The sequence below is a fragment of the Equus quagga genome, chromosome 5 (assembly GCF_021613505.1).
Source record: "Equus quagga isolate Etosha38 chromosome 5, UCLA_HA_Equagga_1.0, whole genome shotgun sequence".
Lineage (NCBI taxonomy): Eukaryota > Metazoa > Chordata > Mammalia > Perissodactyla > Equidae > Equus > Equus quagga.
This window is the reverse complement of record NC_060271.1, coordinates 113,506,302-113,528,315: the sequence shown is the minus strand read 5'-3', so window position 1 is coordinate 113,528,315 and position 22,014 is coordinate 113,506,302. Positions and strand designations below refer to the sequence as shown.

The window sequence follows — 22,014 nt, the reverse complement described above, 5'->3', positions numbered from 1 at the left end:
ACGAGGAACTGGGTGCTCAAGGACCTGGGGACACTGGCTTGAAATTTCACACCCAGGAGGACTGCTTAAGCCCATCTGACACTCCACAACCATTCTCCTGCCCTCCATCCACATGCTCCCTTGCCTGGAGGAAGGAACAGAGACTCCCTCATTATCTCCAGAACTGTGCGTGCCTCCCCAGCTCCCTCACTCCAGACGAGCTCCCCATCCTGACTTCCTTCTCTCTGTAGACGGCAACCCTTTTTTCCAGTCATCCGAAATCAAAACTTCCTGCTTATCTTTATTCCTTCCTCTTCCTTCTTATACACCATCAACCATCAACAAATTTAAGCCATTTGTCTAGAGTGCAAGATCTGTGCTAGGTTCTTGCACAGTAACCTGGCTTGCATTTGTCTTATTTCTCCTGCTGATCCCAACCATATGTAAAGCCTCAGGGCTTTACAGCCTCACCACCTCCAGCTCCAAGGACAGCAGTGGCCTCCTACCTGTTCTCCCCCACCCCCACTTATTCTTAACACCCCTTCTCTAGAGCTGCTAGTACCATCCACACACTGCTTAGTTAGTTCACAAACCTGCTCAGAAATTTCAGGGCCTATCAAATAGGTCACAGGCCCCTTCTCTTGGCACTCAAAACCATGCTTGAGCTAGTCGAGATTTCTCCCTTCTTATTCCTCCTCTTGTGCACCTATACTTCAGCCAAACTAGGCAGTTCCTCTGCCTAGTTCCTTCTGCCAGCCCTACGAGATCCAGTGTTCTCCAATCTCTGCCTCTCAGAGTGGAGCTGCCTCCGTGAAGTCTTCCCGTCAAGTCCACTTGGGGCAAGTGCTCCCGCCCCTACTGCCCCACACAGTTTTCTGTATTGTTTTGTCACACTGTAAGCACCATATGGGTGGTAAGACTGTTGTCAAATATTTCCAGTCTCCTCTCCTTCTGGGCACATGGTGGATGATCTTGTGACTTGCACCGGCCAACAAAATGTAAGTGAAAGTGACATGTGTCATTTCTGGCCTGGAGTTTTAAAAGTCAGTGTATACTTTGGCCACATCTTCTTCCCCATGGGACATGTATCAGGATGGATCCCCCATTAGCCTGAGTCCCTGCTCACCTGCTATGATCATACAGTGTGAATGAGAAATAAGTCTTTGCTTCTTAAGTCACTGAGATTTGGAGGTTGGTTGTTATCACAGCAAAATCTAGCTTATCCTGACTGTGATACATGAGACCTAAGAGACCATCTAGTCCCATCCCCTGCTTTACAGATGAGGAAACTAAGGCTCAGAGGAGGTGAAATGACTTGTCCATGGTCACATCATTAGTAGTGACTCAAGTCTGGAACCAAGTTCCCCTAACACCCAGTCCAGTACTTCCTCCATGACACCATGCTGTGGGATCTTTGAGACAAAGACCTAACCATAGGAGTCTGGGATCTCAGCCCCTGCCCTTCATTATTTAGCTGTATGATCCTGAGTAAGTCACTCCTCCTCACCAGCCTCAGTTTCTCCACTTCTAGGATGAGAATATTGGGACAAAAGTCCCTTCTAGGCTGTCTGCTGTGTACCCTCTGTGTACATTGTCTTCCCCACGGTGTTCATTATGGGGCCTTGCACAAAGTAGGCACTCAGGTGTTGATGATCAACTAGCAGTCTCACAGGTATATCTCATCTTTCCTGTGGGAATAATCAACATCACCTTCTCCAGGTGGGGCAAAGGCCTGACTAAGTGCACTGACCCACTGGAAGTGCCCTTTACATCTCCTAGTTCTTCATAGGTTGCCAACAGGTATGAGTTCATGCTTGACCCACATCTCCCAGGCCCTGCCTTTCACTGTTACGCTGACGTAACATTCAGTCCTTAACTGACTCCACGAAAGCACCTGGCCTGTGGCGCCTGTGTGTGCTGTTTGTTTCTTTTGTTTGCTCTTGTCACATCCCAGTTCTTGAGTATGCTAAGAGCCATCGACCTTTTAACCAGTGTCACTGCGTTTCTGTCCAGGACATACTCTTAATTCTTTTTTCTTTGTCTTTTAGTCTCCTTTCCTTAGGCTACCTGAAAGAACCAATTCTTTGGAAGTTAAGACACTTATCAAGGTTTTAAAATGCAGTAGACCATCTCTTACTCCTGGACATAGTATCAAAAGATGAGGCTGCCCCTCAGCCATTAGCCACATGCCCGGCATTCTTAAGGGGTTGGTCAACCCCGGAGCAGGAAGGATCTCAGAGTATGGGTGACCTCTTCCTCAAATGGTGGCAGAGAGGACAGGCCATGACCTGGTGCAGCTCCTTTCAGAGCAAACATTTTGCCACAGACACTAGTTCACAAGGACGTTGGTGTTGTGGGCTTCCCCCTTCCACTTTGGGCCAGCTCTGAAGGACATTACAGCAACAGATTGAGGAGCAGCCAGAGGCAGGGGGCCCTGTGGCCACCCAGAGACTTCCATTAAGCACCCCTTGACCTAACCCTGGAAAAGTTAACTGATCAGACCGAAAATGGAAACGAACCCAGAAGGTCTAGACCAACCTGTCCATGAGAAACATAATACAAACCATATGTGTATTTTTCAAATGTTCTATTAGCCACATTAGCAAAAAGAAACAAGCAGATGAAATTAATTTTAATAATATATTTTATTTAACCCAATATACCCAAAATATTATCATTTCAACATATGATTAATAAAATTATTATTAATGAGAAAGTTTACTCTTTTTTTAGAGCTGTCTTTGAAATCCAGTGTGTATTTTACATTCATAGCACATCCCAATTTGGACACTTGGGGCTAGTGGCCTCTGTCCTGAGAGCACGGGTCTAGTTAAGCCTCCTGTTACTGCAGATGAGGAAAATGGGGCCCCGAAACGAGAAAGGAATTACATCAAGATGCCAGCTCCAGAGGCAGGGTTAAAGCCCAGGCATTTTACAACACTCTTTTAGTTGTACCACCAAAAAAACCAAACCAGAACCAAACAAAAACACCACTCAGCAAACAAATAAGGTATTGGTTTACACAAATTCCAGATAAAGGCTAAAGGTATATTAGCAGGGTTACAAGAAGGAATCATGTGACTTTCAAGTTCAAGCAAGCTAGGCACTGAAGGAATTTCTTACCACTCTCCCAGTAAGGTAGTCATTTGTGCTACAGTTAAAGCCAAGCAAAGGCAGCTACTGTGTTAAACAGACAGATGCTCCTTCCAGGAGAAAGGAGTCCTGGAGGGCCGCTACCCATCCAGCTGTCAGGGCCCCCACTAGTGGCCACTGGATGTATTAGTTTGCTTCTGACCTGTAGCAAGATGTTGAACAAAATATTGGTGGTAAAGAGAAAAGAACATGAGTTCTGGAATGAACTTGGCCCGGATTCCAATCCCCAACAAGATCGCTGAGCCTCTGTTCTCTGCTCTGGAAAATGAGGAAGATGCTGATGATGCCGATACTTTCTATTGATGGCTGCTGGAAAGATCAAATGACCTGGCCCTGTTAGTAAGTATTTGGCACACAATCAGGCCTCAGTAAACCTTTGCTTTCCTTTCCTGAAGCTGATTCCTCACAGCAAATCAATGCCATTCTCTTAACTGCGTTTGGGAAAGGGGTCCTCTGGCTTAAGGGCCATCCTTGGCCAGACCCACTTGATTAGCTTTGGTACACTGCTAACTGGAGCTGTTTCAGTGTCTCAGTGAATGTCTCTGGAGCAGCCTTCTAGGCCCAACCATGACTTGCATGGAGCACCACCCTCCCACAGTCATGTGGGATCCTCATGGCAACACTGCTACCTGAGGTTAGAAAGAAAACCGTGGGGATGTCGCAGCTCTGTGTCTCACTCATACGATCTGGGGCCAGCCTCAGAGGGAGCAAACTTTGGGAGTAATCCCTGGGAGCAGCAAGTTTGGAGGGGAGTGCCTCAGTGGGGGGACAAGTTTAGTGCCCAGCTTGGACCTAGGAGTGCCTATCTCTCCCTGTGGTATTTTTAATTCTAACATCAAGTAAAAATAGAATTTCCTGTTGATCTGATAAGAAATTCCTGTTTTTCCAGAGAACAGGGCAGCCTATATTGGGGGGCATGGACAGCGGGGGTTACCAACTACTTCTGAGATGAATGATTAAAGAAAGGCAGGGCCGAGTGGGCCTCAGTTCACATTTATTTATTTTTAAAGTGTAAAGACAGCTCATAACAAGAAGAACCACAGGGTGTGATTAATAATTTCCTACACACATTGACGACCTTGGCTGGCTTTGGAAAAGCTGTTTCTGCTGGTTCCCTGGAGCCTGGATATTTTTAGTTGCCAGATGCAGTTTGGTCCAGACTTCTCAGGCTGAGCTGTTGGATGGACCTCACACATGGGACATAGCGTATAAAGGCAGCACCTTGCACGGGGTGTACAGGTGCCAGGCCCCAAACTTCACCCCAAAGTCCTAGTCACCCCAACTTGTGCTCTGCTTCTAGGGTAGCCCCAGAGCCTTTGGCTCGGAGTCCCAGCTGAGCTTGCTTCTACATGAACAGTTCAAGGAGTTCTTCTCTAGTGGACGTTTGAGGCTTTGGAGCCTCTCAGCATCCACGTCCTCTTCCTTCTATTAAGAGCTCCCTCATTTGCATTGGGGAATCACCTCTTCCCCTAAATGTGAAAGTCTCATGGAATTGTCAGTCAAGGATTCTTACCCTCCCCTAGTGAAGTGGTCCATCAATCAGACCCTCTTCTGGGATTTGGAACCTTGGGTGGAGTGACGCAAACGCAGAAAAATGCCACCACTTATTCACCCCAGCAGTCAGCCCATCCTCTGTGGGCCCCAGGACCTTGTCATTTTGAGCCTGATTATTCATTTCTCCAATTCTGTGGGCGATCCAGTAGCCTTCTGATGATCTTCATTTTCTAATACTTGCAAGTAATGCATTGTGACTAACATATAAGTGTACTGACGGTGAGTCAGAAGTGTCACCTTATGTGTCTTCTAACAGGGCAATAACAGTCATAGCACAGATGTGTGATCCTTGACTGCTTGAGAAGCAGCCCCATATAAGACAGCTCTTTCAGCCTTTTAGCAGCTCCATGAGGAAGGCAAGCAGTGCTCATAGAACCTTTTGAGAAATGAGGAGGCTGAACTTCAGAGACCTATCCAGCTACTACATAGCCTGGGAATGGCAGAGCCATCTCTTAAACATTGGTCTGTCTTCTGACTCAAACCTAAGATGTTCTCCACCAGACCATACTGTGTCCCTCAGGCCTCTTGAGCTGAATTGGAGTTGTTTCCCCAGGATGAAGGCTATTCAATCTTTAGCTTCGTCTACCTACTGATGCCCATATCCTTGCTCACCAGTAACTGAATTTGGGAACCTAACCTTTGAAATACCTTTCACAAAGTCTGACCTGCCACAGCATCCAGGTAAAAAGCACATAAAGACACATCTTCAAAGTCATCTGTACAACATCATTGGGATTGTACACACAAGTTCCTATTGACTATTCACAATAACTAAAATGTAGAACAGCCCAAATGTCCATTAATGAATGAATAGATAAACAAATTTTGGTATACCTACACAATGGAATATTATTCAGCCATTGGAAGGAATGAAGTACTGATGTATGCTACAATGTGGATGAATCTCGAAAAGATGCTAAGTGAAAGAAACCAGACACAAAGGTCACATGTGTATGATTCCACTGACATAAGCATCCAGAAGAGATAAATCCCTATAGATAGAAGACTCGGTGGTTACCAGGGCCTGGAGGGAGGGGGTAAATGGAGGGAGTAATGGGGAGAAACTGCCTAATGGTTACAGGGCTTTACTTCGGAGTGCTGGAAATTCCTTGATAATTAAATAAATGTGGTGGTTGCCCAACATTATGAATGTATAAATACTGCTGGATTGTTCATTCTAAAATGGCTAGTTCTATGTTATGTGAGTTTCACCTCAATAAATTATGTAAAAAACTTAAGTTGATAAATAATAATAAAACTAATTTAAACAAAATAAAACAACAGTATCATTGGGACCCACTCTTCCTTTTTATTCCCATTAGTCTCCCTGACCCCTTCCCCTTCCTCATTCAGGCATTCATACTCACCTGCCACCTCAGTGCTTCCTTCTCACCATTTTTTTTTTTTTAAAGATTTTATTTTTTCCTTTTTCTCCCCAAAGCCCCCCGGTACATAGTTGTGTATTCTTCATTGTGGGTTCTTCTAGTTGTGGCATGTGGGACGCTGCCTCAGCGTGGTCTGATGAGCAGTGCCATGTCCACGCCCAGGATTCGAACTAACGAAACACTGGGCCGCCTGCAGCGGAGCGCGCGGACTTAACCACTCGGCCACGGGGCCAGCCCCTCTACTCACCATTTTTAATCATGATGTTTACTCTCTCAACAATGCCCAATGACACCCTAGTGACTATAGGTTAAGGCTCAGCTGGGCATCCAGAATCTTCCAGTGTCTACATCTAAACTGCCAAGCATCCCTCTGCTTTAGCCAGGCTGCTCTCCCCAGTGGCACTGGTTTGCAGAGGTGCATGTTGTCTTCCTGACCCAGCCCTCACAGGAGAGATGATCTTCATGAACCTTTATCCTCTACAAAGGTGGACGACAATGATGATCGTGTTACTAAACCACCGCTGCTACTAATACTAATAGTTTCCAAAGCCTTACAGGCCCCCGCTTTCCTGGGTGTTTTATATTGAAGTAGGGATGCTTCCTATCAGAAGTGAGACAGTTTTCCTGAGCTCCCTGCTTATGCAGTGGGCTCTGGTGTTAACTCTGCTCTGGAGACTGTTTCTTCCACTTTCTCTTCTGCATTAGATAGGGGGCAGCCTTCTCTCACCCTGTGTTTCTTCTGTGATAACCTCTACTCCCTTTTGTTTTACATTTCCCCTTAACCTCTCCCCTAGTTGATATGTAGGATCTATATGTTTTTGGTATTTGTATGACCTACAGAGGCTGGACAATGGCATTGGAGCCAAGATATCAGGACAATTGCCATCTATCGGGAAGCTTCCCATAGGGTAGTAGGGTAGTGCTGTGTGTTAACGGGCCAAAAGGTCCCAAGAACAAGATAAAATGAGATTGCCTGAGAACAAACAACTCTGACTTGAGGGCAAGTTCTGTGGGCAGGCTGGCTCCTGTGTCCACAGCTGGATGGAGGATATGGCTTAATTAGAGTGATGGGAGCGGAATGGAAGAGAGCTGTCGAATGTTGCCAAGGGGGTAGAGGATTTGGGGTTTTGGCTGGTTGAATGTTTCCTACTGATTTATATACCTTTGTCAACACATGCCTTTGAGCAAGGCTGTAAGCTGCCCAGCCTATGGTCAACGGGTATATTGGAGTCAATGAACCCTAAGACTCTGAGAGCCAAATAGCAGGGACAATGGCCACCGAATGAAGAAAGGGTGTTCTGGTAACAGTTTACATATACTATTTCATTTAATATTTATAATAATTGTAGCTAGAGAGAGATATAACTATCTCCACATTAGAGATAAAGAATTTGAGGCTCAAAAAGTTTATCCAAATTGCCCAAGCCACACGGCTGGTAAATGTGGAGTGTGGACTGAATTCCAAAGTCTCTGCTTTTCCTTCCATTCCAACCTCCGTTCCCCTTCTCCTCTCATTGCTTATCCATTCCTTGGGCTCTTCTCTCTAAGAATTAGCTGGCCTGAGATTAGCTCTCTCACCTGGGGTCCCTTTTCTGGACTCCTACAATGCATACCAGCTCTGTTCCTTGCTTGAACATTGATTTCATAACTTCCCAATATATTCTTATCTAACTGAGTCTTCTAACAGCCCGCTCCTCGTTCCAAGCATGTGTGTCTTGTATCCTTGATGAAAGCATAGATTCCTTGAGAGAGGATGAGTGCTCTGCTCCCCTCTCCCTAGTCTGGGACTAGCCTGGTGAAATGCTGAACAAGCAGGGAGCGACCATCACCTCCTGGGATCTGGGAACTGAAATGGTCTTTAAAGATTGTTCTCACTCAGGACTAAACCACTACAGAAACTCCTCAAGGATCACATGAGCAAAAAAAGAAAGAAATATATTGGTTCAACTAACGTTACTACCTCTAGTTCTTTCTGCCCTTAAAAAGTAATTTATAATTTTTTCTAGGAAAAAAGAGAATTGATTCCATTCCTTCCATGGTTTTGTCTCTCAGAGTTCCAGAGTTGACAGTCACTGCTGTGGAAAGTCAATCAGGGGACATACTGACTCTGCTCTTTTTTTTTTTTTTCCTGCTTTATCTTCCCAACCCCCCCTGTACACGGTTGTGTATCTTAGTTGCAGCTCCTTCTAGTTGTGGGTTGTGGGACGCTGCCTCAATGTGGCCTGACGGGCGGTGCCACGTCTGTGCCCAGGATCTGAACCCTGGGCCACCGCAGCGGAGTGCACGAACTTAACCACTCGGCCATGGAGCCAGCCCCTATGCTCTTAAAAGTAACACAGGCTTCCAATCCCTTATCCCAGACTCTTGGAACTGGTAGTGTTTCGGAATTCAGAATTCTTCAGACAGTAGAAAGGCAACGTGGTGCATGTACAATATATCATGTAACAACCCCAGCAGAGTCCAGAGCAGCGCATCATTAGTCTTCCTAAATATAGTTGTATGCCACCTCTGGACAGGTTTTGCTTCCAAATGAGTTTTGACACCAACCATACAATTTTTGGAGCTTTTTTGACTTCAGAATTGTAGATAATAGACTGTGGACCTGTAATAGATAACAATTATTGAGTGTTTATTACGTGCCAGACTCTCTGCTAAATGCCTACTGTGAGTTATCTCATATAGTCCACCAACAGTGCTATGAGGTAGGTCTTCATTTTATTTCCAGTTCACAGATGAGGAAACTGAGGCTTAAAGAAGTCAGTATCTTGCCCAAGATTACAGAGAGTGGGCACCGGAGCAGGACTGCATGGATAGATATAGGCATTATCCCCCTCCCCCTCTCTGTGGTCCCTTCTGGGAGCATCTAGGATGGTGGACCTAATAGAGGCAAATGAGCCCCAGGAGCGCTCTGGGCTACATGACTGGGTAGATTTCACCCTCAGGCATGGAAAAGAGGAGCCTCAGGCCTTGTAAGCAAGAGACAAGAAGAAGTCAGCCACCTTCCTGAACTAATTGATGACAGGTTCAAGGATCAACCTGAGCCTTGACGGTGAATGACACAAGTGTGACATGGGCATAGCCTGGCCTGGAGGGTCTGCCTAGTGCAGTGGTTAAGAGCAGGAGCTGTGAGGTCAGACCATGGGGGGCAAACCCGGTAACCAGCTGGGCATACTTCCTTCCTTGCTTAGTTTCAATTCCCTCTTCTGTAAGATAAGGTTTCCTGACGCCTGTTCACAAGACTGTTTTGAAGATTAAATGAAACAATTCACAGAAACACAGTGCCTAACACAGAATGAGCCCTTGATATTAGCTTAAATAAATGCACATGATAGAAGAAGACAGGATAGTAAACCAAGATAACCAAAGAGGAAAGGAATCGGTCATCTGATCCTTCAGTGTTCAAGTGTCCAGTCTAAATCCTTTCGTTGTTTAAAAACACTCTCGTTTCATAGTTCTTCATTGCCAGCCATATTAGACTGATGGTTTGAGGAGGCAAAATCAATGCCATCGGGGCTAAAGGAAGTAAATATGTCCAGAGCAGACCTTGGAGAGATGGTGTGGCTGCTTCACACGCACTCAGGGTGGAAGATGGGCTTATGAGTGGCTTGGCCTGGAGCATGGCGGCTCTGAGAACCCTGACAAAGACCCTGGACTTGAGCCACAGTCTCTGAACAGCTCCAAGACAAATGGATAGGTCATTACTCTTGTCAGTTCATTCTACACAAATGCCCTGGGCAATGGCTTCAATTGCCCATGATTTTTCTCCCCATACCTCTGAGAATACCTGGAGTAATGGCCAGTCTTTCCGGATAAACATTTCGCCCTTCCGCCACTAAACACATGACATCAGAATGGCCATCTGGGGTAGCATGAGCAGCCAGCCATTCACCTGGCCCCTGAGGCCATCTGAGGCAGCTAATATTTGCCTGAGGGGATGCAAACAGGACCATGTTTCTTCACTGGGGTCTTCCAGGGCCAACAGTGGAGTCACCTCAGGCCTGGGCCCAAAGTCTACATGATGTTCAAGGAGACTGCTGCTGAAAAGCCTTCCTCTGCTCCATAAACCCATGGCCAGGCACAGGCATCAGCTGAAGGGCAATGAGGACAAAAGTTTCAGGAAGATAAGGCATTTGACCATTCACCGCTGTGGTTCACCATTCTGCACTGTGCCCCCGGGGAAGAACAGCATTTGGCAAACAATATGTGCTTAATAAATGTTTGTTGAGTGAATAAATGAAAAGGACACACACCGTTTGGACATTAAAATGCATAGCTCAGCTCCCCCCGAGGGTGTATCCTTGCCTCATTCTACCCCATCCTGGTTGCAGGCTCCACAGGGCCAGCACTGGAGCACCTCTGAACACAACACCCCCCACCTGAAGCCAGAGAGAAAAGGGAGCCAAAGCCAGAGGACTCTGCCCCGACTGGCTGGTCTCACATTACTGTCAGCCGTGGCCTGTCAACCCCCTATTTAAAGCTCACAGTGTCTGCTCTTGTTCCACAGACAGACCTGCCATTAGGAGCGTTTCAGACCAAAACTCAGCTGCTCTGAACAGCAGTAATTAGATCAGCAGACCGTGAGGTCTGCTTTCTGTTCTTTTCACACCTGTCTGCCAATAGCAGGGTTACTGGGTAAAGGAAGATCTTAGCTGTGCCCAGACTGGTAAGTACCCTACAAAAATATCCAGAAGGCCTGGGGCTGGCGGGGAGGGAGGTGGTGGTCAGTCATGTGCAGGCCAGCATCTAAGACCCACATTACAACTCACTGACATTTCTTTGGGGTCTGTCATGTGCCTGGGGGAGCTGTACATGGAGCTGGAATGAAAGAAGCTCATAGACCGAGAGTGCAATAGGCTACAGATTGCAGGCCAGGAGCAGTCGTTCACTTCATAGGTGTTTATCAGATGCTTGTATGCATCAGGGGCAGTGCTGGCACCTCTGTCTCTCAGTTCTCCCTTAAGTGGCCCAGGTTGAGGAAAGTACAGCTGTTCCCACAAGAGATGATCTGGAAATACAGATTGGACAGGGGCAGAGGTGGGTGACAGTCCGTATGAGAAGCCAGGGCTGCGAGAGGCTCTGCTGCCGAGTGCCCCTCTCTCCCCGCACGGCTCAGTGGCCTACCTGGACAGTGTCCTGGGATTGCAGCAATAGGCTCACTTGGAGGAGTGGAGAGGAGGCGCCTCTAGGTTCCCAGGGGCTCATCAGAATGGAGGTCAGTGTGTCAGTTTCCTCTCTCAAGACCCCATGGCCTTCCGTAACCACACACGGCCTGGAATTCCTGACAATCCCAGCTGACTGTCCAGGAAAAAGAAGAAAATAACCACAGAGCCCCCACTGAGCCCTGCCCCATTCCAGGTCCCATAAACACTGGATGATTAAAAATGCTTGGAGCCCTGGCAAGGACACGTTCCTCACCAGAGCCTGCAGGCGGGGCACAGGCCCTGAGACAGGCCAGGCAGCCCCCAGAAGAGAAAGCTGAGGCTAGAGCCATCTCTAGCTGGGTGGGGCACCTCTGTTCTGAGGGCTTTGGTGAGGAAAGCTGGAGGAAGAAGTGTCTCTGGAGGCTGGAAGGCCTTGGAAGAAAATTATACAGGAGGCCTGCTGATTCTTACGCAGAAAGAAACTCAGCTAAGGTCTGTGGTGTTTTCCTTGTAGCTGAAAATTCTAATGAAATAAAAAGCAGAAAACCCCATTATTGTCACCAAGTGGGAAAGTTGGCACGTCTTCTTCTCCAGTGGCTCCTCCACGACTCTAACTGCCAGCCCTTCATGCCTTTTCAGCACCCGGAGGAAAGGCCTGGGTCTGTGGAGGGTGGGGTGACCTCTGGACAGGGGCTGAGGTGTGAAGGAAAGTTTCTACCCTAGGGAGAAGGCTGTAGACCAAGTCTTCACCCCACTGCTGGTGTGTGTGTGTGGTGTGTGAGTAGGTGAAGGTGTGAGCGTGAGCGCGTATGTGGTGTGTGAATGGTGGGCGTGTGGAGGGGTGTGAGTGTGTGTGGGTGAGAGAGAGAGCGAGAGAGAGGAAATGAGACTATGGAAGGGGTTTGAGGGGACACACAGACACACAGGTAGGCAGCCATGGAAGCAGGCAGAAAAAGGTGTAAGCCACAGAGAAGTTTACAGCTAAATGTCCCCTGAGTAGGGAGGACACACTGCACCTTCCCTGAGTACAAGATGACGTCTGAGTCCTACCTAGGGACTGTCCATTTTGTTCACAGAGGAGCTTTCCCAAAATGATGAGGCCAATAGTCAGTGCACCGGTTAAGGTATTGCTGCTCCTTGCTCTGTAAATGCTCTTGAGATGTATGCACGCTCATCATCTGTCCATCCCAGGCACCACCTTAAGGGGCTGTGGCCCAATGCGTAGAATAGATGGGTCTGGGAAGCAAGCAGCAGAGACCACACTTATCATCACTCTGGAGGACCTTCTTGGGGAATTCTTGCTTCCCATCCCTGCAGCTCCGGGCTCTGTGGGTTTAGGTTCTAGTTCTTTGAAGGGGAACTTCTACCAGAGACAACAGAAAGACTTCATTGAACCATAAGCTACAGCTGCCACCTGGGCACTTGAGGTTTCTTGTGCCAAGAGTCCAGAAAGCAAGAAGTGGACTCACCATCCTAGCAGGGGTAATTGACCCTGGCAGCAGGACGAGGTCAACCTGCTATTACTCTGGGTGGGCAGGGAGGAGTAGTGGTACCAGGTAGTTTACTTGGGCATCTCACGGTATCCTTTTGCCCAATCTTGACAGTAAATGGAAAGTGAAGCAGTCGTGGGCTTACAAGAGCACTGAAGAAGCTCAGGGATGGGTTACACCACCGGGGAAGCCACTGAGACCAGTAGGAGTGCTGGCTGAGGCTGAGGGCAACTAGAACGGACAGTCAGGGAGGGAAACATGAGTATTCTACGTGGCCCTGAGACCAGCTGCAGCAGCAAGTGCTGAGGTTTGTCTCATTTCCTCTTGTAAGGTTCTCCCCAAAAAAGAGACCACTAGAATTCTAGAGGAGCTGCTTCCAGAACTTATAAGAAGGAGTGGATCTGAGTGGCACAAAAGATGGACCATTGTAGATGCTGTGATGAGCAGCCCAGATGCCCCTTCAGGACCGGAGGGCTTATTCCCTCGGCTGCTGGAAGTACTGCCAGCTGATAACCTCCTTCAGCAGCTCCGAGCTTTCAAGAATTGCCTTGGCATAAGAAAGTTGCCTCACCCAAAGTCACATCCTCTTCCCAGGGCTCCCTGCATCCAATGACTGGCTGATGCAGGGGATAAAAGCCTTGTACCCTTGCCACGACTCAAGACGGCACTGAAAGTCCACCCCAGCTTCCCAGCTCCCCCTAGGGTTGGCTGAGGCCTTTGTTGCTGCTGCGCAACACCCCAACTTTTCCCTCACTCCAATCCTGCTTCCTCCTCCTCTTCCTTCCACAGACGTTGATCCCAAGAGCACTCCCTGATAAACCCTCTGCACTGCCCGCTGATCTCGCCTCAGTCTGGCCTATGGGCATAGAGCAGGCACCCCACAGATGTTTGGTAAAATTATCACACCCTTTGAAGTTTGTCCCCTGTGCATGCATTGCCTACTAAAAATTTAAATAATATTATAGGGCAGTTTACAATTATCTCCTCTCCACCTCCAGTACACACAAACCTCCTGGAGAAGCCCTGGAGTGGCTCCAGCAAGCTGTCAGGAGTTCTGAAAACCCTTAGGTTAGTTCATCGCTCAAGGCACAGGGTATCCCAGGGTATCCTGGGAAGGGCGCTGGTCTAGCACTAGAGAGCCTGAGTTTGAGCTGCGCTTCTGGCCCTTCAGCTGGGTGAGCTCAGGCAAGTCAGCCCAGTCCTCAGCACAGCCCCACCCTCCTCTGTAAAACCCACACTATCTGCACTGCCCCACTTCCTCCCGGAGTTGTAAAGGTCAAATGAGACCTTCCAATATTATATTTGGAAGTGCATTTTAAACGGCAAAGGGCTATGCAAAAATAAGAGAATTTCATTTAGTGGATGGCCAGTAAATTGTGTTCACTGACTGTGTTCGTGGCTAATTCTGGACACTCATCCCTCTAGTGTTGGATAAACAAGACATGAGTATGACTCACCCTAAATATATCCACTGTCTTCCTTATCTGGTTCATTTTGAGACTCAAATAAGACAATGAATGTGAGATGCTTTGGCAATCACACCTATGCATATAGGTGTGATACCTGTGTGTGTTCATGGGGCTAGGGCTGGGTGACCGGAACCAGAAAAGAAGACCCGGGTTCCATCCTTTCTCCACCACTTACTAACTTGGTGGCCTTAGGCACATCACTTAATTTTTTCTCTTTTAAATGGGAACGGTAACCCATACTTTGCTTTCCTCACAGAGATTTTTTCCCTTTTTTTATGAGGGTCACTAAGAATATGTATTTGGAAGAATTTCGGGTTGGATAAATGGAGTCCAAGAGACTTAGAAAGTTCTTACCTCTTGTAAGTGGAGAAGTTACATTGAACCCAGAGCCATGACTCCCAAGCTTGGCCTCTTTCTTCACTGTCAAGAAGTACCTAGGAATAAAAATAACAACAATAATGCTCATTATGGACAGCGATCACCATTGTTCTTTAAGGTACCTCAGGCCACTTGGCATTTCTGTGTTCATTAGAGATGCCCCTCTGGGCTGAGGGGGCACCGCTTGGTAAGGATAGCAAGATCTCTATTTCAGACCCCACTCATCACCAACACCTTCACCCTTGGACAGTGTACAACCTGCCCAACTCTACATTGACAGCCTCCATGGTTCTCAACTTAAGTTTTGAGTTGTTTTTCTGCAGCAGGGTGGCTGTGTGATCAACATTTTACTAACTCCCAGACTGGCCCCTAATAAAGTAGTGAAATCAGTGGGCCAGAGTGCAGACTTTGGCCAAGAAAGAGAGGTACCAACCTGACAGAGAGACAAACATGTGCAGCACCCTTCATCTCCTCCTTTCCTAGGAGAGAAAAGGGAAGGAGGTGTGGCCTAGAAGTGAAGGGAAGAAAGAGGGTCAGAAGGAGAGGGGAAACAAGCACATGGTTGGGATTTCAGTCAGGCAAATTCTAGGCTTGTAGAGGAGGAGAAGCCATTGTCAAACTTGCCTTTAGAGAAAGGACACAGGGACAAGGGAATTTGGAATGTCCCCAGTGTTTCCAAAGGGTCTTCTCCATTGCTGCTGCAGGCTTCCCCCCACAACCAGGAGGTATGGACACCCATGGGGTCGTCCAGAACTCCATTGTGCTAGTGGGAAGAATTGCTGAGCCTTCTCTAGTGAGAAGTGAGGTGCTGGGCTTGCATCTCAATTTCCCAGCACCCTAGCCCAGTTACCTCCCTCGTCCATTCTCTCTCCATTTATCACAAACCCCTTTGTTCTGGGTGTGGACCCATGGTAAAGCTGGATTTTGTGCATCTTGCCTTGATGGAGACATGACCCGAGTCCTGTGGTACACAGGGCTCCATCTACTGCTAGATGATGGAACTCACCATCTAGCAAAAGTCATGAAGTAGCTGATAGGTGAAAGCAATCAGCTCAGACAGCACTCTGTGTGTATTTCTAGGTCACATGAGTTTCTGGATCAGGGAGGGCAATGTGTTACCTGATAAGAGCACAGTTTCAAGTCAGCTGGCCTAGATTCAAGTTCTGACTCAGCTACTCTCTCACCCAGTTTGTGACTTGAGTGAGTTAGCTGGGCTCTCTGAGTCTATTTCCTTATCTGGGAAACAGGATTAATGCCCACATCATGGAATAACTATAAATTAAAGCTGTGAACTAAAACCAAAAGTGTTTGTGAGGTTATGAAAGACTATAGTGAGGTGGGATAGCATGAAGGTGGAGAACATGGCATTTGGAATGAAAGAGCCCTGCATTTGGGTCCCAGTTCTGTGTCCACTAGTGCTGGGACCTTTGACAGGTGCTGAAGCTGTTTTTTTAATATGGACTTTATTTTTTAGAGCAATCTTAGGTTCACAGCAAAGTTGAGGGGAAATTAGAGTTCCCTCCCCCACCACAGCCTCCTCCATAGAATGGCACCTTTGTTACAAGCAATGAACCTGCACTGGTACGTCATTCTCACCCAAGTCCACAGATTACATTAAGGTTTGCTCTTAGTGTTGTACATTCTATGGTTTTTGACAAATGTATAATGGCCTGTATCCACCATTATAGTATCATGCAAAATAGTTTCACTACCTTAAAATTCTCTATGTTCCAGCTGTTTATCCATCCCTCCCACTAACCCCTGGCAACCACCGATCTTTTTGCTCTCTTTAGTGTTGCCTTTTCCAGCATGCCATGTAGTTGGAATCATACAGTATGTCGATTTATCAGATTGGCTTCTTTCACTTAGTAATACATATTTAAGTTTCCACCTTATCTTTTCACGGCTTAATAACTCATTTCTTTTTATCATTGAGTACTATTCCATTGTCTGGATGTACCACAATTTACTTATCCATCCACATACTGAAAGACATCTTGATTGCTTCCAAGTTTTGGCAATTATAAATAAAGCTGCTGTAAACATCAATGTGCAGGTTTTTGTGTGGACATCAGTTTTCAGTTCATTTGAGTAAATACTAAAGAGCACCACTGCTGGATCATATGGTTACTGTAACATTTCTGAGTCTCATTTTCATCATTGGTAAAGTGGAGATAGCTTAGTCCTACAGGGCATTGTGATATTTATTTGAGTTAATGCACGTGAAACACTTAGCACAATGCCCGCACATAGGCAGTGCTCAGCTAAGGGTTGCTGTCTTTGTCCTATTCAAGTGTCAAAGACATCACTAATGTGAGACATGGGAATCCAAGCACTGACTGAGGGAGATGACTTATTAGTATGTCAGAGTCGTGGATCATCTGGCCACAGTCCAAGAAGGCACAGGGCAACAGGAAATGCTGAAGGCTGCCAGGGCTCCATTGCGTCCATCAAAGCAGAATGTCGTGGTCTCGTGTGGGCCAGGACCCTTTGCTTAGTGCTGCAGTCCTCAGCTGCCTGAGCTGGACATAAACCACTGCCACCGTCCACATGAAGTTTGTCCCAGGTTTAGCAAGCCAGGGTCCGAGGGGTATCGTGTGCCCTTAGACGTGTGCTGGCCTCCACTGTATGTTCCTCTCCTTCCCAAGCCCGCTCCTCAGGCAGCTGCCCCTCCTCTTCCTCCCCTTGACTCAACTGAAGCTAAGCCCTGCCCGTAACCGGAAGCTCAGAGGTGACGAAAACAAGGCTTCTTTCTCTTTTCACCTACTTTCTGTGAACTCACTCCATTGTTCCCAGAATTAACAGGTCACCAGAAAGCTTTGCTAGCTCAGTGTTGTTTTTTTTTTTTCCTTTTTGCTTCTCTGGAGACAAGGCCTACTTGGGGTCTAGACCTGTGTGTGAAGTGTGAGCTGGTGGGGTTTCTTTGGAACCCACTTCTTTGATATGTCTTTAGAGGAGCTGGGTGAGGGTAAAGGAGTGAATGACAAAATGAGGCTCCCTGTGTGGTGTGTGGTTTTCAGAAGGCAATGCATTCCTTCCTGCAGGAGAGACTGAAGACATGTTCTCTGAGCCTCCGGCCCTGGGCCATGTCAGCTTGAGACGATAGTGGTAGTTGTGTTTTGTTGTTTATATCTCACCCTTCGTTCTCCAGGCTGCTATGGAATTATTAAGTGGTCTGAGTCAGAATCAAGCCTGGTCCTTCCAAGAGCCTCTGCTTACTCCATTGTTCTCAGTAGCTGCTTGGTTTAGCCTTCTGTCAAACAGGGTCATCACACCCTCTGTGAGCCCTTCACCTCAGCCCCCACCCCCTCCTCGTGGAAAAAAGCTTGGGGAGAAGTGAGAACTGTTCTGCCTTTGCTCTTGAAGAGGCCCTTTCATTCTGGAAGCAAAGCCCTTTGGAAAACTGGTGTTTCTGCCAATGATGCTTACAAAGCATGTGGGAGTGGAGGAGGCTCCCAGCTGAGAGCCTGGGGTAGGTCCCACTCAGGTGACTTCACCTGGAGCGTTCCTGGCATGTCACTTCTAAAGTGAGAGTGTTGGACTTGGTGACCTCTTTGTCTCTTCTAGATCCATTTTTAATACTTTCCCAAGTGACCTTAGTACAGTCCCATAGGAGTTTCTGCAACGATAAAAATGTTCACCAAAGCCACACTGTCCAATAATGGCAGCCCATAGCTTATGTGAACAGTGAGCACTTAAAGCGTTGCTAGAGTGGTTGAACAACATTTTTTATTTCATTTAATTTTAAGTAATTTTAATTTAAATGTCCACAAGGGGCTAGTGGCTACCCTATTAGACAATGCAGGTCTAGGGAGCTGCATTCTGTCTCTTTAAAGCTATATGTTCTGTTGATTCTCCTGAAAATGATACCACAAATCTGTCCACTTCTCTTCATTTCCAGTTTCCACCCTTGACTGAACCATCACCATCCCCTCCTCCCTGGCTTCCGTTCTCACACTTTCTCCCCTCAGATCCTTTTGCCACAGCGCAGAGTGATTTTCTTAAAACATGAAATGAACCAAGTCACTCCTCTTCTCAAAACCCTTCAACAACTTGCCCCCGGTGGCAAAACTGAAAACCCCTCCTGAGGCCTGTAAGAGCCTGCACACGCTGAGCCCACTCCCTTCAGGCCTTGCCCTGCTCCCGGCTCCCCCTCACACCCCACACCTTAGGCTCCCAGAAGCCTCTAAACCCTTTTTCAGCTCGGTCCTTTGAACAAACTTGCTCTTTGTTCTAGAGCTGTATTGTCCAATACAATGGCCCATAGCCACCTGGCTTTTTAAATATATACATTGGAATTAATTTCAAGTGCTCAGTAGTCACATGTTGCTTGTGGCTACCATAATGGACAACAAGTTATGGAATATGTCCATCTTAACAGAATGTTCTTTTGGACAGTGCAGTTCTGGAACATGCTTCCCCACACTTGAGTTTGGCTATTTCTCTGGCCCTCAGAAAGGGCAGTTAGAAGCATCCCCAGCCTCTAACATCTTTCCCCCATTCCAGAGACCCCTTGACTCTTCACTATCTTACACAGGAAATCACAGAGCATAATAACAGCCCAGGGCTGGCTGGAGATCTCCCTGGGAAAGTTCCCATAGGTTCAGGAATGCCTCCCACATGTTGACTCCCTGTCCTGTGTCTGGCACCATGCTGGGTTGTTATACAGGGGATCTTAAACCCTTACTACCTTAGCAGCCTGCAAGGTGGGGCATATGTCTGTCTCCTTCATGCAGATGAGAGGACTGAGGGTGGGAGCTGACTAAACTAAGCCTTCCACCAGGGAGCCCTCCCTCATGATGCCACTGGAGGCAGAACCTGGACAGCCCCTCTTGTGCCTTTCTTCCTGTTTTTACTCTGCCTTATATCCCATTTATGTTAACTTGTAATAAATAGCAAGATCCTGCTGGTTTGCAAATGTAGAACATTTAAGTTTTTAAAAAATATTGAGGATCATTTTCATTTAGTGAAACGCGTACCTCTTAAGTGTACCATTCAGTGAGTTTTGACAGATGCCCAACCCACACCCCATTCAACAAACACAATGTTTCCGTCACCCCAGAAAGATCGCCTGTATTCTTTCCCAGTCAGCCCCCACCCTCCAGAGGAAACTGCTGAGGAATGCATTTAGTTTTAAGGTCTTCCAGTTTGTTCTGGCAGCTGGAAGCAGGGGAAGGAGTGCAGAGGAGGAAACAGAGAAGCAGGAGTTGGATAAGTGAAGGAAGCACAAATGTTGTCACTGTCCTAGTTGCACCTGTAGCAATAACTTGTTCATTCTCCCTTCATCCTATTGAAGCAAGACGCCTTTCTCTGTTTTCTTCCCTTTCCTTTCAAAGGAAACAACTTGCAAGGGAGGGTCCCAGGAAGATCCAGCACGCCTCCCCAGGGGCTTGTCTCACCAGGACTCAGAGCCTGCCCAGCCCCCACCCGTGGGGATCAAACCAGGCTGACCTGCCACTGTCCTCAACAGCCCTCAACTGCTGCGCAGACATCCCCTCCTCATGCTGCAGATCCAGAGTCCCAACTAGAGCCCTTGGGTGCAGCTAGATCAGGTTTACAACAAAACAATACACTCAGGTACAGCTGAGAGCCTGGGATGAAGACTCTGGGCAGGGGTCCCTTCCCCCAACAGCTGTGACTGCACCCAGGCCCCCTCTGCAGTCCTGCTTAGAGTCTCATGTCATCCTGTTCAACATGTCCCTAAAAGCAAATGTTGTTATGTTCATCTCAGCGTTGTTTATAATAGTAAGAGAACTTGGCCACAAACCAAAATCAACTGTGGGGGATTCATTAAATAAACCGTGGTGCCATCCATACAAGAGACAACTATGTATCCATTAAAAATAACATCGAGGAAGACTATTAATAGACCTGGAACATTGGGTGGATATATTGCTAAGTTTTAAAGGCATCTCACAAAAACAACAAAGTATTAACAGGTGTTCTGTCTGAGTGTCAGTATTATCTGTAATTATTACATTCTCCTGATTTGCTGGTACTTTGTGCTACGGAAAATTAAAGAAAACTTGTTTATTGAAGGTGCCCAGCTTCACACTTAAATCTTGAGGAACAAAGCATACACAGTAAGTGCAGAAATCCTACAATAGCAATTTCACTTGCAGAACTGAGGCTAGTGGCACTGCACTTCCCACACCCCTCCGGTCAGGAGTCTGCAGCTGCCTTACTCTCATTCAGGTCTTACTCTGTCCAAGAGCTTACACACATATCTCACCATTTGGAAGACGCTGGCTGGTTTACACCCAGGGAAAGGCTGGCTGTTCTCACTGCTCCTTGCACGTGGTCTCCTGCCTCCAAGGTTTGTTCTTTCCGTTCCCTTTGCCTGAAGCGCTCTCTGGCATGGCTCAGACGTCAATTCTGCCCACAGTGGTAGGCAGGATAATGGCTCTCCAAAGATGTCTGTGCCCTAATCCCTAGATCCTATACATTTTTTAGCTTGTATGGCAAAAGGAACTTTGTAGATGGAATGTAGGTTACAGACTTGAAAATAGGGAGATGAGCCTGAATTATCCAGGTGGGCCCAATATAACCACATGAGCCCTTAAAAGCAGAGAAATTCCTCCAGCTGGGGGAAGAAGGAGATTCAAAGCGTGAGACAGACTCAATCACCATTGCTGAAGGGGGTCACATGGAAAGCATGAGGAGGAATGTGGGTGACCTCTAGGAGCAAAGACAGGTCCTTAGCTGACAGTCAGCAAAGAAATGGGACCTCAGTCCTACCACCAAAAGGACCTGAATCCAGATAATGACTTGAGTGAGCTTGGAAGCAGGTTCATCCCCAGAGCCTCCAGAAAGGAATGTAGCCCTACCAGCACCTTCTTTTTGACCTTAGGACACTCTAAGCAGAGGACCCAGCAGAGCCACAGCATACTCGTACTTCTGACCAACAGAACTGTGGGGTAATAACTCTCTTAGCAACTTTCAACTATGCAATACAATATTATTAACTGCAGTCACCATGCTGTACATTACAAGGTGTTTTAATGCACTAAATTCATGGTAGTTTGTTATGGCAACAGTAGAAAACTAACACATCATCCTTCAGTACCAGTACAAAGGCTACTTCCATGAAGCCTTCTCTGGTTCCCCCGTCCGTGGGTGAGTGTCTTTTCTGAATTCTTAGAGCTTTCCGCCCCTGAGTGCCTTCAGCTGTTACCACAGTCCACCTGGCAGTGGGGTTATTGGCGTATGTTTCACGTTTCTCCTACAAGACTGTGCTACTCGGGACAGTCTCTGAGACACGTTAATCATTACTCTCCTTCCGGGGCTTAGCCCAGACCTCATGTGTAGTCAGTGCTAAATTTTTGTTGGAAGGATGACTCATGACCTGCATGGATGGTTATTATTAAATAAAATGAACTACTGTGGCAATTAGGAATACAAAGATGGACTTCGGAAATATTTGCAAACATAGAAAGGAATAGCTGATTGATGACGGATAGTGACA

The 22,014-nt window shown here is 47.1% G+C and overlaps 1 protein-coding gene across 1 annotated transcript in view; it reads right to left on the bottom strand.

The window, feature by feature from the left end:
* Positions 1-6,190: 6,190 nt before the first annotated feature.
* Positions 6,191-22,014, bottom strand: part of LOC124239683 (uncharacterized) — a 32,898-nt gene continuing 17,074 nt past the window's right edge. Inside the window, exons 3-5 of the mRNA XM_046661844.1 lie at positions 14,983-15,057; positions 14,526-14,605; positions 6,191-8,673 (exon numbers count right to left, since the gene is read on the bottom strand). Coding sequence (XP_046517800.1) covers positions 8,423-8,673; positions 14,526-14,605; positions 14,983-15,057 — 406 coding nt within the window. The 3' untranslated portion in view covers positions 6,191-8,422. The remainder of the gene's footprint in view (positions 8,674-14,525; positions 14,606-14,982; positions 15,058-22,014) is intronic.